The following is a 20,347-nucleotide window of genomic DNA, read 5'->3' as shown; positions in this document are numbered from 1 at the left end:
CAGGGGACATGCAAATGGTGGTAGAAGCCTCCTCTACCCTTACAGTGTTGTGAAGATCAGGCCTAGACATCGCAACCACAGACAGTGCCAACACCCCTGTATTTTCACTACACCCCTGTAATTTTACAGCATACAAAACAGGGCCAGTGTACATTGATTTTCACTGCACCCTAGAATAATTACAGCATACAAGACAGGGCCAGTGTCAGTGGTGCACCCAGGGGGGAGGGGGTTCCTGGCACCCAGAAACCCCCCTCCACCCAAAAAAAAATAATATATATTTTTTTAATTTTTAGCTGCATGAGTATTATTAATGACTGTCTAGTGCCTTCTGCAGCCTGCTGTCTTCGTGGTGGCACTTGTAAGTGCTTAATAAAAGTTAACATTATTTTAATTATAGTACATATATATCCATGTGCATGCATATATACACACATGTATATACATACATATAAACACACACACACATATGATATATATACATGCGTATATACGTGTACTGTATGTATGTATGTATATATATATATATATATGTATGCATGTTTAATATGCTATGTGTATATGTATATGTATATATGTATGTATGTATGTATATATATATATATATATATATATATATATATATACAGTGGGGATTGAAAGTTTGGGCACCCCAGGCAAAAATCCATTTTAATGTGCAAAAAGAAGCCAAGGAAAGATGGAAAAATCTCCAAAAGGCATCGAATTACAGATTAGACATTCTTATAACATGTCAAAAAAAGTTTGATTTTATTTCCATCATTTACACTTTCAAAAGAACAGAAAACAAAAAATGGTGTCTGCAAAAGTTTGGCACCCTGCAGAGTTAATACCTTGTACTGTCCCCTTTGCAAAGTATCACAGCTTGTAAACGCTGTTTGTAGCCAGCCAAGAGTCTTTCAAGTCTTGTTTGAGGTTTCTTCGCCCATTCTTCCTTACAAAAGTCTTCCAGTTCTTTGAGATTCCTGGGCTGTCTGTGATGCACTGATCTTTTAAGGTCTATCCATAGATTTTCAGTTATGTTGAGGTCAGGAGATTGTGAAGGCCATGGCAAAACCTTCAGTTTACGCCTCTTGATGTAATCCACCGTGGATTTTGAGGTGTGTTTAGGATCATTATCCATTTGTAGAAGCCAGACTCTCTTTAACCTCAGCTTTTTCACAGATGGCATCAAGTTAGCGTCCAAAATTTGCTGGAATCTTATTGAATCCATTTTTCCTTCTACTCGTGAAATGTTCCCTGTGCCACTGGCTGCAATACAACCCCAAAGCACCCCCATGCTTAACAGTTGGACAGAGGTTCTTTTCATTAAATTCTGTGCCCTTCCTTCTCCAAACGTACCTTTGCTCGTTCCGGCCAAAAAGTTCGATTTTAACCTCATCGGTCCACAGAACTTTATTCCAAAATGCATCAGGCTTGTCTATATGTTCATTTGCAAACTTCAAACGCTGATTTTTGTGGTGAGGACTTAGAAGAGGTTTTCTTCTTATGACTCTTCCATGAAGACCATATTTGTACAAGTATCTCTTTATAGTAGAATAGTATACCACAACTCCAGTGTCTGCCAGATCTTCCTGGAGGGATCGTGCAGTCAAACGTGGATTTTGACTTGCTTTTCTCACAATCCTGTGAACTGTTCGGTCTGATATTTTTCTTGGTCTTCCAGATCTTGCTTTAACTTCCACTGTTCCTGATGACTGCCATTTCTTAATTACATTCCGAACAGAGGATATGGGCATCTGATAACGCTTTGCTATCTTCTTATAGCCTTCTCCTGCTTTGTGAGCGTCAACTATTCTCAGTTTCAGTGTTCTACACAACTGCTTAGAGGAACCCATGGTGCTGATTGTAGGAGCAAGGTCAGATGAGTCTGGGCTTTTAAAACCTTTGAGATTGACATCACCTGGTCTTTCCAGACGATGATTGAGAACAATCCATGACACTGCCAGGTCTCAGCTGTCCAAAGGGGGCAGTACAAGGTATTAACTCTGCAGGGTGCCCAAACTTTTGCAGACAACAATTTTTTTTCTGTTCTTTTGAAAGTGTAAATGATGGAAATAAAATCAAACTTTTTTTGACATGTTATAAGAATGTCTGATCTGTAATTTGATGCCTTTTGGAGATTTTTCCATCTTTCCTTGGCTTCTTTTTGCACATTAAAATGATTTTTTGCCTAGGGTGCCCAAACTTTCAATCGCCACTGTGTATATATATATATATATATATATATATGTGTGTGTGTATGTGTGTGTGTGTGTGTGTGTGTATGTGTGTGTGTATGGTATATATATATATGTGTGTGTAGATAGATAGATAGATAGATAGATAGATACACAGACACACTAGTTTTACGGACCTGGCATATACTGGGTCACCTTAGTCCCCACCCCCGTGCTTGGCTCCACCCAGTTCTGGAAACCCCCCCATGCAAATCCTGTGTTTGCCACTGAGTGTACATTGATTTTCACTGCACCCTAGAATAATTACAGCGTACAAGACAGGGCCAGTGTACATTGATTTTCACTGAACCCTAGAATAATTACAGCATACAAGACAGGGCCAGTGTACATTGATTTTCACTGCACCCCTGAATTTTTACAACATACAGGGCCATTGTAATGTTATCTGAACAGCAACACCCCTATATTTCCAGCATACAAGAGCAGTGTGCTTTTAATTTTTAACAAATGGACCTCTGAATTTTTACAACATACAGGTCCGGCAGTACCCCTATATTTTATAGCATACAGCAGTGTGCTTTTAATTTTTTACAACTGCACCCCTGAATTTTTACACAATACAGGGCCAGTGTAATGTTGTTTGAACAGCAACACCCCTATATTTTACATATATTTAAGCGATACAAGTGGGCGGCACAAACACCTGGCCCATCTAGGAGTGGCACTGTATTGGCAGGCAGGATGTCAGTTTTAAAAACTAGGCCCCAAAGAGCACATAATGCAAATAAAAAAAAAGAGGTGCAATGAGGTAGCTGGATGACTAAGGGCCAGTGTAATGTTATTTGAATAGCAACATCCCTATATTTTACAGCATACAGCAGTGTGCTTTTAATTTTTAACTGTGTGCCTGAATTTTTACAACATTCAGGGTCAGCAGCACCCCTATATTTTACAGCATACAGCAGTGTGCTTTTAATTTTTAATAACTGCACCTCTGAATTTTTACAACATACAGGGCCAGCAGCACCCCTATATTTTAAAGCATACAGGAGCAGTGTGCTTTTAATTTTTAACAGCTGAACCCCTGACTTTTTATTGCATTAAGCGTCAGTGTAATGGTATTTAAACAGCAACACCCCTATATTTTACAGAATACAGCAGTGTGCTTTTAATTTTTAACTGCACCCTTGAATTCTGACAATATACAGGACCAGCAGCACCCCAATATTTTACAGCATACAGGAGCAGTGTGCTTTTAATTTTTAACAACTTGCCCCCTGAATTTTTACAACATATAGGGCCAGCAGCAACCCATTTATTTTACAGCATACAGAATGACAGTTATCCTGCACCCTGTACAACACAGTGACAGCATGGACAGCAACACCCATGTACAGCTGCAGCAAATGAAACACCAGTGACAGCCAGTGACAGCCAGGACAGACAGGACAGCACTCCTAACACAGCACACATAAACCACAGTGACTGCAGCAGCACCCCTACAGAGCACACACTAACCCCACCCGACGCCACCACCCACAGAGAGTCGACAGTAACTAGGTCGACAGGGTTCCTAGGTCGACAGGATGTCTAGGTCGACAGGTCAAAAGGTCGACATGAGTTTTTTACAAATTTTTTTTTGAACCTTTTCATACTTAACGATCCACGTGGACTACGATTGGAACAGTAATCTTTCCTGAAGCATGATGAGCGAAGGAGCCATGCGAGGGGACACGGTGCACTAATTGGGGTTCCCGGTCACTCTATGAAGAAAACGGCACCAAAAAAACATTAAAAACTCATGTCGACCTTTTGACCTGTCGACCTAGACCATGTCGACCTAAAGACCCTGTCGGCCTGGAGACCCTGACGACCTAGTTACTGTCGACCAATAGTGGTCGACCTAGACACTGACGACCTAGTTACTATCTACCTTCCATACCACACCCAACAAAAAGACAATATAATATTCTGGCATACCACAAGTATTCAATGAAATAAAGACACACACAGTGTTATTTATAGAAACATAGACTGTGACAGCAGATAAGACCCACTTGCCCCATCTAGTATGCCCTAATCACATGTGCATGCACACACTAGTGTTCACTTTTTGTCAGGAGCCAATTAACCAACTGTACCAGTATATTTTTGGAGTGTGGGAGGAAAACAGAGTACCTGAAGGAATCCCACACAAGCACAGCTAGGGCCATGGTGAGAATCAAACCTGTGACCTCAGTGTTGTGAGGTAGTAATGCTAACCATTACACCAGGGCTGGCCAGAGTCAGTGAGCTACTCTGAAAACTGAAAAGCTTTTTTGGTCTACTAAGGTAACACACTTGCGTGCACTGCAGGTGTGCCCGGAAAGGGGGGAGTTGCATAGCAAAAGGGATGAGGCATAGCAAAAATTGGGCTTGGCCACAGTGCACGGGGTGTGGGAATTGTCTCGCCGAAATCACACATTGGCCTCCACAGGAAAAAAACATACACAATGGCCCCCCACAGTAATAACACATTGGTCCCCATAGGAAAACACACACACACACACACACACACACACACACACACAAACACACACACATACTGTCTCCCACAAGAAAAACCTAAACAGATTGTCCTCCAAATGGGTAAAAAAACATAATCAAAAGACCGTATCACCAGCTAAAACTTGCAATTTACTTGCTTTTTGCACTTTTAATTAATCTGACTGTTGGTGCATGCAAAATCTTTATTGAGGATCAGCAGTGTATCAAATCCAAAATATGCTATATTTAATCAGAAAAAACTATATATCAACATATAGTTTGATTTATAATGTGATAGTGTGATATGCCCCTTTACCTATCTACTTTAGTTCTGACACTTTAAAGTACATTTGAGCTCTGACATGTTGTTCGCAGATTTTTTTTCTAATTAAATATATCACTTTAGGTCATAGATACATCTCACAAGAGATGTAGTCACACAATAGTACCCCCAATTCAAATTATGCCACACAGTAGCACAATCTTATTCACATTACACTGCATGTAGTGACCTTGATTCATATTACACATATACTGTAGTAGTGTCCCTTATTCACATTACAATACACAGTAGTGGTCCTTATTCATGTTATGTCACTCAGTAGTGCCCCTTATACACAATGCCGACAGTAGTGGTGCCCTTTACACTTAATGCCCACAGCAGTAGTGCCTCTTACACATAATGCCCACAGTAGTCGTGCTGCTTACACACAAAATGACCACAGTAATAGTGCCAGTTACACTTTATGCCCACAGTAATTGTGCTCCTTACACTTAAAGCCCACAGCACTGGTGCAGCTTATACATAATGCCCACAGTAGTAGTACTACTTACACACAAACTGCACACAATAGTTGTGCCCCTTATACTTGATGCCCACAGTAATAGTAGTACCACTTACACACAAAATGCCCACATTAGTAATGCCGGTAACACACAAAATGCCCATAGTAGTAGTGCCGGTAACACACAAAATGCCCACAGTAGTTTTGCCCCTTACACTTAATATCCACATTAGTAGTACCGCTTACACACAAAATGCCCAAAATAATTGTGCCCCTTGCACTTAATGCCCACAGTAATGGTGCCGCTCAAACATAATGCCCACAGTAGTTGTGCTACTTACACAAAAAATGCACACGGTAGTTGTGCTCCTTACACTTAATGCCCAAAGTAGTAGTGTTGTTTACACATAAAATTCCTAAAATAGTCGTGCCCCTTATATTTAATGCCTACAATAATTGTGCCCCTTACACTGAATGCCCACATTAGTAGTGCAGCTAACACACAAAATGCCCACAGTAGTTTTACCCCTTACACTTAATGCCCACATTAGTAGAGCCGCTTACACACAAAATGCCCACAATAGTTGTGCCCCTTACACTTAATGCCCACATTAGCAGTGCCGCTTACACACAAAATGCCCACAATAGTTGTGCCCCTTACACTTAATGCGCACATTAATAGTGCCGCTTACACACAAAATGCCAACACACAGCACTATACTTGCCTGAAGCCCTGCTCCTGCGCCCACCACCGCCTGGTTCAACAGCTCCTCGTGTTTGGCTCTATGCGAGATTCATCATGACAATCCCTCCCTGCACGCACTGCAGGAGCTGGAAGGCTGGGCTCAGGAGTGAGCTCCATCCTCCGACTGTAGTGAAAGAACCGCCAGGCGCTCATTGGTACAAAATCTCTGCAGGCATCCGCCAAATGGCTCACATCTCCTCAGTGTTGGGCTGCAGCACTCGGCCCTGCTTACCTGACAAGTCTTCAATCATGCTCGGCTGACTGCTTGCATCCTGCTTGACCATTTGCTGGCTGCACACATGCAAATAAAACAATAATAAAATATATATATATATATATATATATATACACACACACACACACACACACACACACACACACACACACACTTAGTACACATACATAGTATAAATAATTAGTGTCTCCCCCCAAGGCACTTAACTTGTTTCTGAAGTGGTAGAGAAGACATGCAGCAGGCTATCCTCTTCTCTGGGCAACTGATCACCTCTGCCCTCTCTGTCCCTCTCCTCCCTGGGGGCAATGAAAACTCTGAGAGTGCCTCTGCCTCTTTTTTTTTAGCTCCAGGCTCTTCCCATCACACTGCTCTGTTAAGCCCAAACCCCTTTCCCACTCTCTAGGAAAGGAAGCCTTGGCTCCCAATTGGTTATTGATGGCCATCCTCTTGTAGCCTGCTATGGGGGCAACCATTTTTAGTTAGCCCCTGCTGTCAGTCATTACGGCCAGAGCAGGAGCATACTGCAGTCAGGTGACCCTGAAATTCTAAAATTGTAGTGGATCAGGGGTAAGGCGGCACTCTGTCCCCCTGCCCAGCCCGCCACTAAGTGGGTAAGGAGGATGTTAAACTATTAATCCACAAATATTAATAATACTTTAGTTCATTACAAATAACATAATACTTAATTTAAAGTATACACAACTCAGTAGTCATTAAAGTGAGCTACATTACTTAAAATCCAAACTATTCATTTGAGATCTCCCAGACATGCAAAAAGCCCCAACTGTCCAAACAGTGATAACTTAGAATGATCCCTTACTTCTCACCAGGTTCCTGCAGAAGAAGAAGACTTCTCAGTCTGGTCTCTACACGCAGTTGTGCATGGGGAACACCTCAATGTCAATGAGACCAAGACGATTGTAATAGTCAGTGGACGTGATACGTGCTTCATCCAGACTGATAAAACCACATACAAGCCGGGTGATACAGGTAGGACTAAACAGCATGGAATCACATAGCAGCTAATATTAAACAGTTGGGATATGAAATGGACAAACTATGTGCTTAAATATATTTTGAGACTTTGGAACTCATTGGCCTTTATTGTAGTATTTGGCTTTGAAATAAAAGACCAATATTGTTCGAAAAAGCACCTCTAACTGGCTCTTTCAATTCAACTAATCCATATCTCCCAACATGAGCCATTCCAGGAGGGACAAAAAGCTCTCTACCTTGACTTCCCTCTTATTTTTTGATTGCCAACACCTGTGTTAATATACCTTCTTATCAATTAAATAATTGAACATAGGTGATGCCAATCACATATAAGAGGGATGTCCAGGAGCAGTTCATTTTGTCCCTCCTGGAATGGGTCATGTTGGGAGGCATGCTAATCAGAGTTACCGCCATACTGTAGATGTCAGTGTGACCTCAGTGCTTATTTGTTGACACAGGTACATTGCGGGTCATTCTGAGTTGATCGCTAACAGAAAATGTTCGCTGCGCAGGGATGAAGCAAAAAAAGGCACCTCTGCGCATGCATATGCGGTGCAATGCGCACGCGCGACGTACTTTCACAACGGCCGAAGCAGTTTCACACAGGGTCTAGCGAAGCTTTTCTTTTGCACTGCTGGCCGCAAAGTGATTGACAGGAAGAGGGTGTTTCTGGGTGTTATCTGACCGTTTTCAGGGAGTGTTCTAAAGAACGCAGGCGTGCCAGGAAAAATGCAGGCGTGGCTTGCCGAACGCAGGGCGTGTCTATGACTTCAAAACAGGAACTGAACAGTCTGAAGTGATCGCAAGCGCTGAGTAGGTCTGGAGCTACTCTGAAACTACACAATTTATTATTGTAGCCGCTCTGCGATCCTTTCGTACGCACTTCTGCTAAGCTAAAATACACTCCTAGTGGGAGGCGGCATAGCATTTGCACGGCTGCTAAAAACAGCTAGCGAGCGATCAACTCGGAATGACCACCATTGTTTCTTTTGCTTTGTGCAAATGTCTTATATCTCTTTTAAGCCATCTCCCGATGCAGAGGTCTTTTACTGGTAAAAACAGGTGCATCCTTTCCTCTCCATCACTACAGTATGTTGCTTTTTATTGTTGTATAGCCGTGACGTACAGTCAGGGTAGCAGGGGAGGCAGAGCTTTCACTGTCATACTCCTGTAAACTCCATAGTTTTTACTGTAAAAAATATTATATTAATTCAATGAAGACATTTTTAACGTATTATATATTTTTTTATTAATTTATCTTATCTTTCTTTTATTCTAATAATTTTTGTAGTCAAAACTCACCACCAAATTATATACTGTATGTGTGTGTGTAACTCAGGCTCTGATACTAGCCAGTGCCTCCCCAGCCATTGACCTCACCGCACCTCACTGCTGTATAGACAATTGCAGGTAATGTGCCACATTCATATACAGTATCTCAGTTACTGTACTACCACTAGCAAAGTACCAAAAACTGTTCTGGATTAAAATTGTATTGTACAACCCTTAATGTGTTATGGATGAAGAATTGTGTTCATTTACATGATTATTTTCTTGACTAAAATACTGTAAGTATAGACACTTTACCTGATATTAATTATTTGATGATTTTAGTGAGGTTTCGGGTGATATCTGTGGACGCGGATTTCCGTCCTGCACCAAAAACGGTGAGATTTAAATTTTTTGCATCCCATTAAATTGCAAATAACAACTTGGTTACATGGGAATAAGGCAGAATATAGCAGTCAGAAAGTACATAAACCTGAAACAGACTTTTTTTGAAATGGGGAAATACTGTACAGTGGACCCTATTCAGTAAGGATTGCAAATTCTGCTAAGTATTGTAGTAGTTGCTGCGATCAAATAGTTGCTGCCCAGAAATATAGAATAAATGCGCATTGTAGAAATGGCGAATGCATTGCAATATGCAGCTGTTCGCAGAACCATACGCAACTACCGGAATATCGAGCCAGGCAAGCTCATCCGCAATTCTTGCAACACAAGAGGATGAAAGTGGTCATTGCTGACATCAGAGGCCCTCCTTAAAAACGCCTGGGTACGCCTGTGTTTTTTCAGACACAACCAGAAAACGTCAGAAAGAGGCTGCATTGCGATCACAATGTACATACATTTTCTGTTACTATTTTATTCACATGTGCGCAATGCGAATGATGCGCATGCACAGTCGTTTGATAATTGGCCGGATTGCGATTAGCAAATTTTGCAATCCAACCTGAATGAGGTCCTGTGTCAGTAACAACCAGTGACAACTACTCACCAAACAGATTACACTTCATGAATTAGAAGGGGAGATTTATCAATGCTTGGAGAGAAATACAGTGGAGAGAGATAAAGGGGGTTATTTACTGAAAGTCAATTTTAATCGATTTCAAATTGATGAAAATTGATCTCAATTATTGTTGAGCTTCAGGGGCTGTACCACACATTTACTAACAGATGATTTTTTATATTAATTTTTAAATGATTGTTAATGTACGTTTTAGCCCTGGAAGTACATTGATTTTGATTGATTTAAATCTTTCAACATTGTCCTTTAATAAATACCTGTATATCCCAAAGTACTAACCAATCAGTTCCCGCCAATTTGAAGGCTGTTTGAAGAATGACAGAAGCTAATTGGTTGGTACTTTATCTCTCTCCACTTTATCATTCTCCAAGCTGAATAAACAGTAGTTTATTCAAATTATTATTTTTAAGTGGGCGTAGAAAATTACTATTAATACAGCAAATGAATGAATGAATGAATTGATTACTTAAAGGTTTTATGTGCACCGCTACTAAATAACATTTTTTTTTTCTTAACTGAAATCTGACAATGTACTAGTTGGTATTAAAAGCTTTAACACTTCATAAGTGTTATATATTACAGGTTGCGTATCCCTTATCCAAAATGCTTGGGACCAGAAGTATTTTGGATATCGGATTTTTCCGTATTTTGAAATAATTGTATACCATAATGAGATATTATGGCGATGGGACCCAAATCTAAGCACAGATTGGATTTATGTTTCATATACACCTTATACACACAGCCTGAAGATACAGTAATTTTAGCCAATATTTTTAATAACTTTGTGCATTAAATAAAGTGTGTGTACATTCACACAATTCATTTATGTTTCATATACACCTTATACACACAGCCTGAAGGTCATTTAATACAATATTTTTAATAACTTTGTGTATTAAACAAAGTTTGCATACATTGAGCCATCAGAAAACAAAGGTTTCACTATCTCACTCTCACTCAAAAAATTCTGTATTTCGGAATATTCAGTATTTCGGAATATTTGGATATGGGATGCTCAACCTGTAGATACATTTGAATCAAATAAAGAGATACTGAGAATAATGCTATCACAGAGATACCAAACTGCTCAGTATAAAGTGAGAAATAAAGTATAAGATATAACAAATATGAACTAAAAACACTTTTTTATATTCTGATATTGGATCATTCATTATGTTTGCAATATTCTACAGATCAGATAATTAGAATATAATATGATACTGTACAATGTTGAATTTTTTTCAGCTTCATACAATGTAATTAATAGTGCTAAAACATACAAGCTTTCTTACAAAAGTAAGGTTCATCTGTATAGCAAACACTTCCAACATTGCTACAAGGTACAGAAGTGACCTTGTACACCTACTGTAGCAATTCAAGTGTCACTTGAATCGGACCTCTGTCTTTTGCCCCTTTACCCAGCTGAGTTGCAGACAATAACTACATGAAATGCCAGCATCAGTAATCAGGGTAATCACGCATTCTAATTTATTTATTTTTTTTAACAATTTTATATAGAGACAAGGTATGATGTAAGCAGGAAGACCAATCACCAGACCTCTCTCTATGGGGTTTGAGCTGGGCGAAAAATAGAAGAGGGCAAAATTAAAAAAATATTTTGGTGTTAATTTGGTTTTAAACTAAATTTAAATCAAATGTCATTAATACGTTGCAACAGCTTCTAGAAGTTTTACATGTTTATTTAAAATGTAGAACTTCCAGGTCCAGTTATAATTATATAACCTGAGCCATGATCATATAACACATTGTGTAGTCGCACCATATGTCCACATTACTAAGAAGAATACAGTTAGAAGAGAACGCATCACTGTGGTGGCAATTTAGGCAAACGTGTCTGAACCATAATTCTGCAATTGAAATAGATAAAACATAACATTGGGAAATGCAGTATGCCAAGTGCATTACTACACTCATTTCTGTTCATGTAAATGTTTTGACTTTTCAAAGTATAGTGCAAATCAAAGGAAAACATGTCACCCTATATATCCCCTGTCATTCATAGGGGGGAATGTAATAGGGTGTGAGAATCAGAAAGTGAGCGATTTTGTGAGAGTTCTCCTGTTATTTTTTGAAGTGGCAATCATTTATATGGCAAAATCTACCTGGTTTTGCCATATACTGTACATGATTACCACTTTACAAAAAAAAAAAAAACAGGAGAACTCTCACAAAATCGTTCACTTTCTGATTCTCACACCCTGTTAAATTTTCCCCATTATGCCTGTTTGTTAAACTATTTGTTGAGGTTACAATTGGACTTGTCAGCCACCCAAAGTATAAAGAATATTGAAGGGAGTTGGATGCTGCAGTAGACGTATTTGGATCCTTTGCCAGTCTTGCAAAGGCGACTTTATGCAAATACTGGTACTAGTCCTTTTCTGGTGTACAAGCCAAGGGCGGATTGGGATGGAAAACCATCCCGGGAAATTTATGGAAGTAGCCCTAATGGGGGTGTGGTCTGATGAGGGGGTGGAGTCTGTTGAGGGGGACGGGATCCCTCCTCATAGGGCCTGTTTGTAAGCAATTGTGGCCTTCCATGCGTCTTTTGCTGCAGTTGTTTCTGAGACCAGGGGCGGATTGGGAACTAAAAGTTGTCCAGTAAAATTTTGTAGAAGTGTCCTGACATGGGCAGCACAAGACGAATAACATACTCTGTAGCCATGGCAGCATCACTGGATGGCAGAATTACTGTACTGCAGAGTTTGAATAACAGAATGACAATGCAGTGTACTGAGTGTGGTGGGCTGCCTGTCATGTGGGGGGTGGCCCACATGACAACACACAAAATAGGCCCCACAGACAAGTTGGCCTACCAGGAGTCTTCCTGGTGAGCCATATGGCCAATCCGCCCTTGGTACAAGCCTCTCCCTGGTGTACAAGCCTCTCCCAGATATTCAAGTTCCTCCCTGGTGTACAAGCTCCTCCTTGGTGTACAAGCCTTTTCCTGGTATATAAGCCCCTCCCTGTTGTATAAGCCGTTCCCTGGTGTACAAGCCCTAATCCAGTGTACAAGCTCCTCCCTAGTGTACAAGCCCCTCCTTGGTGTACAAGCGTGCATCTGCATGTGCAAGGACTAAGATGCCCACTTTGTGCATCTTTAGATGGTAAAATCCTGCTTGGGGCATCTTTAAATGCAACCATTATCTCAAATTGCATCAGCCACATGCAAAGTGTAGATTGTCCATCACAGTATGGCTTCCAATGTGAGTGATTAATCGTCTGAGCACAGAGCCACGTCAGCAACACGGCCATGATGCGCCCATAAGATGTACCATCTCCATTCATTCACATAGCCACTTCCTTGTCACCTCTCAGTCGTCACCCTGCCGCTATAGATGCGTACACAGGAGAAAATATATCCAACTGCATCTGACAACAATATTGTGTCCGACACTCACAATCAGGCCCTGCTGTATACAGCTGATCTGTTTCACACTGCTAAACACATAATGAGACTGTAAAACTCTTGAGAGATACAGATTAGTACTTTTAGCTCCAGTGCCAAGTGAGATGATGCAATGATACTGCTGTATACTGTTTGCCTGACTGTATGTATCCAACCAACACATAGTTAAGAAGTCATTAAGAATTTATTTTCACTATGCTTTTTTCTTTTTCTTTGTTATCAGATTTCTGTGATTAAGCTAACGGTAGGTATTACATTACCAATTTCTGTATCTGATTATGTTTTAATTTAACCATTTATATAGGTTGAAGAACAAGACCAATGTTTATTTTACATTAAAAGGTCCATCATATCAAGTCACGCATCATCGCTTAGAGAGTGATAAAATGGACATAGCAAAAGTACCAGCCAATCAGCTCCTAACTGTCATTTTTTCAAACACAGCCTGTAACATGGCAGTTAGGAGCTGATTGGCTGGTACTTTATCTCTCTCCACTTTATCTCTCTCTAAGCGATGATGCATCTAGCCCACAGTCATTTTTGCTTTTATTATTTTCTGTTTATTATGTAATGTGCTCCTGTATTTTGGATTGTATCTACTAAATGTTACTGCTGATGTTACCAGGAAAACTATTACAAAATCTTAAACTTATCAAATGTTTACATCACTCTGGGGGGTGTACCCAGCGCTCCCCGTAATGCTGGGCTGCCCCCCAGACACTCCGCTTGCACTGTTGGCTCCTCTACAGTGACACGAGCTGGGCGCTGCACGATAATATCTCCCATTCACTGAGGAGGAGTCAGCAGTTTGGTGTCACCCCCTAGAAGGTTGACACCCGGGTGCCGTCCTCACACAGTGCCGGATTAAACCCTGTGGAGGCCCCTAGTCAGTCTAAATGTCGGGGCTCCCTCGCAAATTACCTCCTAATACGTTTAGTTTTACCAACTAACAGTCTACAATCTGGAAACTGTAATGTGAATCTGAGGTCTATGATTTATGTACTTTAAGTTGTTAATGGGTACATTACATTAATACAGTATTTTCTCTATAAAATCTTTAATGTAAGGTTTTAGGGGTCTATTTACTAAGAGTTGGACAGAGATAAAGTGGATGGAGATAAAGTACCAGCCAATCAGCTCCTAAATGTCATTTTTCAAACCCAGCCTGTAACATGACAGGAGCTGATTGGCTTGGACTTTATCTCCGTCCAAGGCTTAGTAAATAGACCCCTTAGTTTCTTTGAGTTGATTCATTTTTTCTATCTTTTGGAAACAATTTAAGAAAGCTTAATTATAATTTTTTTTTCAAGATCAAATTAATATTATATTGCTCTGTGGTTGGGGGTTCCTAAAAGGTGTGGCGCCCAAAGACCGGTGCCTACTCTGCCTATTTGGTAATCCGGCACTATCCACACCCCCTACATCCCACAAGTAATGCCTCTGCCACAATGGATTACAACAGATCTATCTTTACTCTGTTTACTCACAGGATCCAAACGAGAACCGCATTGGACAATGGCTGAATGCACCTGTTAACCATGGGATTGCTGATTTCACTTTCCCTTTGTCAAATGAACTATCTCTTGGAAGTTATACAATTAACATACCTTCTGCATGTGCAAAATACTTTACTGTGTCTGAATATGGTAAGTTGCACATAAACCAAAGCGTAGTAATAGATTTACATATAAAAAATAAATATGCTAACATATGGTTATAATTAAATTTACAACAGTAAAATTGCACAACAATATGTATAAATAAGTCTATGCTTTGCCAACATCTGCAAGTTTATGATTTGCAGAACATAAATTGTGTATCATAAAGTTTAACATATTTGGTACTATTTCATAGTTTATATCCTGAGGAACTGTACGACTATTGTCACAGAGTTCTGTAATCCCTACTGACTTGAACCCAGGTCTGTGTATATAACCTGTATGAGTGTGTATAACCCAGTGTATACAGCAAACATGACCCATATAAATTATGTCTAGTCCATGGCCTAAATCAGACCTGATCGCAGAAGTAAAATCTTTCTCTAATGGGTAAAACCATGTGCACTGCAGGTGGGACAAATATAACATGGGCAGAGAGAGTTAGATTTGGGTGGGTTATTTTGTTTCTGTGCAGGGTAAATAATACTGACTGCTTTATTTTTACACTGCAATTAGATTTCAGTTTGAACACACCCCACCCAAATCTAACGCTCTCTGCACATGTTATACCTGCCCCACCTGCACTGCACATGGTTCTGCCCATTAGAGAAAGAAATTGCTGCTGCGATCAGGTCTGAATTAGGCCCACAGTTATGAAGGGTAATCTGTATACTTTGTATAGTCCACATTATGAACATCTAGAACCAGTGTTGGGCTGGTGCATAATGGGCCCACAGGGGTAGGATGCTGTGATAAGGGTCCATGTCATTCACCAGTCCGTGGTCCTGCTGTGCCAAGTAAATGACCCACTAATAAAGTAACAATGTTTTATTTCAGTGAATGGTCTGGAACTTGAATCGTAAGAGAGGAAAAGGAAACCTTAGGAAGTGGGGCCCACTGAGGAGATCCCTTACCCCCCCTGTCACCCAGTCTAGTACTAGACATAATCATAATCAGTGGCGTCACAAGCCGGGTGTGGGGGGTGCGGCCCGCACCCGGGTGTGACACCTAGAAGGGTTGACACCAATCTGTGGGCTCCTCCGCAATGACAGGAGCCAGGTGCTTCAGTGTGCAATTCTGCTGCAGCACCCAGTTCCTGTCATAGAAGAGGAGCCGACAATGCTGCAAACAGTCTCCGGGGGCAACCCAGTAAAGCCCTGCATCTCCGGAGATGCTGGGCACCCCCCCGGAGTGATGACCCATGAGTCCACGCCCCCTTTCTTTTGCAGCCACGCCCCCTTTTGCCACGAGCGCGCTGGCATATTAGGTGTGCGCACCGGGTATCACTACACCCGGTGACGTCTCTGATCATAATACAATTGTATTATATTCTGTGCAGACATGGGACACTGGGTTGGATTCAGACATAGATGCAGATGTACAGTGGAATGCACTAAAAAAATGCGGTAAAAACCCCCATCTTCAGTGGTTTTTACCACATTTACATATGCACTAAGCCCCACATCCTGGGGCTTCGGTGCAGAGAGTAACACCAGCTTTTGCTGGCAATACCCTATAGATGTCTAAGGGCTTCTTTCCGCAATGTGCTGTCAGAGGGATCCAATGGGATCCCTCCCAGCATGCCCCGTGGGTGCCGCGTCACTCTGCGCATGTGTAGATGGACTCCAGGGGCCAATACCTGGAAGTCCAGTGACGGGAGCGCATAGGAAAGGACAGCTTTTATCATAAGAATTATCCTTTGCAGTACTAATCGCATATGTTATTGCATATGGGATTGGTACCACTGTGATAATGGCACGATGTTTGGCTGAATGTATTCCACCTTTATAGTGCATCCCGCCCGTAGCCAGGACTGTGTCTTCTGCAGCAGCATAACTGTGTCTGCATGCATATTCCATGGCTGATGGTCACCCTACTGAGATGTGTATGTAGCTGCAGTTGCTGACCACGATATACACACAACCCTCTTTTACCACCCAACAAATCTCACCAAAATTGCATCTATCTGTGTGCAATATCACTCTGTAAGCATTAGAATGCTGGTAGCCTGTCTCACCCCCTACTCACTGTAACTCTCTCCTCACTACACTAAGCTTCAGTGTCCATTGTGTCTCCTACCTGCATCTCTTGCTGCTGCTGACTGAGCTCCAACTACAGTGCACTTCCTGGTCACATGACACATCCAAATGTTCATCCGTGCACAAGGCCCGCCCCCACACTCAGGGGCATGCCTCTATTGTCTACCTTTCTGTGCAGCATTAATGCCCGTGGTGGGACCCCACAAAGCTGGAGAGTTTTAACGATAAAAAGGATTACAATAAACAAAGAAGATATTTATAAGTCATAAATATCTTCTTTGTATTATTATAATAATTGTTATATCAAAACTCTGGAGTATGGCAGGGAGGATAGGGTAGGCTCTGCTTTCCCTGACTACCCTGACTACAAGTCCCTGGTGTAGTAAGGGGGGGGGGGGGGGGGGAATTAACAAAACCTTTGAGCTGTGAATGGAGCTCCACCACAGTCTGCACATCTCTTTGAAGAGTGAGACAAGTGGGCCTTAGGAGGGCACATAGGTGCTATTGAATCCTTATAATAGAGTCTGGACACTAATTCTGAGACATAGTGGAATAAGAAAGTATAATATACACTATTTGTTTGATCAATTCATTGAGAATATTTATTGAAAGCATCACACACAGCAATCTATATAAATCAGGGTATTATCATTATATTATATACGATGACATCTGGAATCCTGCTTCTTTAAATGGTCTCATACTTTAAATCCTGGGAGGGATTAGAAAATGTAGACGTTTACTTTAGGAGTCCTATTTATAGCCAGAAGAACCGTAGTATGAACGTGAACTACAGTTAATGGATGTATATACTGGAATTATACACTCCTAACACACTCTTGACTATCTATAAACTCCAATAGCAATATACGAGCCAATCCGGTGACATCTAGTGTGCAGCATTTTCATTTTAATCACGATTTCTTTCTTATTTACACCATTCTATTTTCCTTTTAATATTCGCTGGTTTTATTATATATTGTAATAAAAGTTATATTTTAATATAAGATTGTGTGCACCACCATAGGGCATTTCAAACCATTTCTCTTCCTTTCTTTTGTAGATTTATTTTGCCTTTGGTAGTACCCCCCAAACAGTTTTGAATAACATTAACATGTTCTTGATAATAAAAATGGGGGTCATCTACTCGATATGAATCAACCTGTGTGACTAGTACTATAGCAACTCAACATAGAAATCTGCAGCTACTGTACATAGCAAGGGATGATTACTGGACATGATTATGATCCAAATCTAAAAGTGATCTCAAACAATAATTGACTACAATACTTGTAATGGACAAATTTTAAAACCTGTGCAGATACTGTATGTTGACTTACATTCATTTGCTTAACAGATAATATAACTTCAAGTAGAGTTTACAGTGTGAGTAGGAGAGAAGCAGAGGGGAGTTATAAAAGATTCCTAGTTAAATACAGAATTATAGAAATTGACAGCAGATAAGAACCACTTGGCCCATCTAATAGAGAAATGAAGTAGATGGGAAGATGACTAAATTGAAAGTGTCTAAGTTGGTCATTGTCAGGGACCCCAGTAGGTATCTCTGAAATTTCACTGACAATAGTCATAGTGAAAATAATTTAATCACCTTGACCAATCATGCAGATTCCCATGTCCTGATATAACAAAGGAAGAGCTAAATATAATATTCACATTGGATAGTCTGTCTCTCTGACTTTTGTACCCTACTGTTTGGGTCTCCTGCCCTGTGCTGCCACGTCGTCATGGCAACCGGGAGACAAGTGCTAGTGGAGTAACCTGAGCGCAGCTGATACTCCGGTTCGGGTCTTTTGCTGTGCAGTGGTTATAGGCTCTGTGCACGGCAGGGGATCCGGTGCTGGTTTTTGTGCTCACAGTCTGTGAGGTCTGAGTGGGGCGTGGACAGCACCTGCTTTATAAGGCCTCTTTTCAGGGTAAGCAGATGCTGCTGAATCTCTGTTGGTTAGTCAGTTCATGAAAGTTAGCCAGTACTGTGTAGCTTTGTATTTGTTTGTTGCTTACTGCAAATAGGCCTGGGGATTTGGTATTACACTCTGCCAATCCAGACCTAGCAGTAAGACTGGAGTCAGTCGTTTAGCTTGCTGGGGTTCTGTTATTACTCTGTGAACTTAGCAAGTTTGCGGCTGTATTCTAACACTTGCCTGTCTAATCCTGTCTCACTGTGCTAGGTGTCAGGGGTCAGTTTAGTGGCAGTAAGCTTAAACCTGTGCACTGCAAGTGAGAATCAGGATTGTGGAGGCTCTCCTTGTGTCTATCATTCCATCTCTGACCAAGGAGTTTACTGCCACACCCGTTGGTAACCCTTTAGGGTTTTGCTGTTGCCCTTAGCAACAGCATTTCGGGTTCTCTACGTATTAAAACACAACATCTTGCTTTTTACATCTGAGCAGTTCTAATACAAGGGAGATACCCAGTTCCTTAGCCTCTGGGCTTCTCTGTTCACTGTGTGTGTATTTTGTTACCCTATCACCTTCTGTGTACGTTATGTCATATTCCCCAGTTTGTCTGTGAGTCCATTTGTTTTGCATAACAGTTCAAACACCAGTACATTCCTGCAGACACTGGAGTGCATAACAGTTCTGACACTAGTACTTTCCTGCAGGCACTGGTGTGCATAACATATTCAGCAGCCTAATACTCCTGTTGAAATTTTGTGGGAATATGGAGCATACCCCTCAAAATACGTTGCAACAGGTGGTCGATCAGGTGCAGGTCCTGACTCGGCAATTTAATGATTTGTCCATTAAAATGCACACCTCCCAGGCTGCTGGCGGAGCTCCCGCAGCAGCAGCACCTGCAGGGGTTAAGGAGCCGAAAGTAAATCTCCCGGATCGTTTTTCTGGAGATCGCTCGCAGTTCTTTTGTTTCAAGGAGAGCTGCAAGCTATACTTCCGGCTTAGGCCTCAGTCTTCTGGATCGGAGATTCAGCGGGTGGGCATAGTGATTTCCTTGCTACAAGGAGACCCACAGGTCTGGGCATATGGGTTGCAGCCTGACTGTCCGTCGCTTAAAAGTGTTGATGCTTTTTTTACGGCACTGGGCATGTTGTATGATGACCCTGACAAGACGGCCTCAGCCGAGGCTCAGATTTCGATCCTTAAGCAAGGGCGAAGGCCAGTTGAGGTTTACTGTACGGAGTTTCGGAGGTTGGCCCATGATACCCAGTGGAATGACCCAGCCCTGAGACACCAGTACCGAAGAGGTCTTTCTAACCAGATAAAGGACCAACTGGTACAATATCCCTTGCCTGATAGCTTGGATCAGCTCATGCAGTTATCCATCCGGGTGGATAGTCGGCTGAGAGAGCGTAGGCTTGAAAGGGAGACTGAGATTTCCTTCCTTCCCAAGGGAACCTCAGACTCTGAGGAATTTTCTGAGGAGCCTATGCAGATTGGGGCTACCCGCC

At 41.4% G+C, this 20,347-nt stretch overlaps 1 protein-coding gene across 1 annotated transcript in view; it reads left to right on the top strand.

The window, feature by feature from the left end:
* The window catches only part of LOC135056655 (alpha-2-macroglobulin-like), a 234,536-nt gene that overhangs the window by 22,225 nt on the left and 191,964 nt on the right, over nt 1-20,347 (top strand). Inside the window, exons 3-6 of the mRNA XM_063962101.1 lie at nt 7,320-7,479; nt 9,100-9,152; nt 13,447-13,467; nt 14,713-14,869. Coding sequence (XP_063818171.1) covers nt 7,320-7,479; nt 9,100-9,152; nt 13,447-13,467; nt 14,713-14,869 — 391 coding nt within the window. The remainder of the gene's footprint in view (nt 1-7,319; nt 7,480-9,099; nt 9,153-13,446; nt 13,468-14,712; nt 14,870-20,347) is intronic.

This window comes from Pseudophryne corroboree, chromosome 3 (genome assembly GCF_028390025.1).
Source record: "Pseudophryne corroboree isolate aPseCor3 chromosome 3, aPseCor3.hap2, whole genome shotgun sequence".
NCBI classification, from domain to species: domain Eukaryota; kingdom Metazoa; phylum Chordata; class Amphibia; order Anura; family Myobatrachidae; genus Pseudophryne; species Pseudophryne corroboree.
Note: the sequence above shows the minus strand (reverse complement) of the source record. Positions and strands in the feature narration are given on the sequence as shown.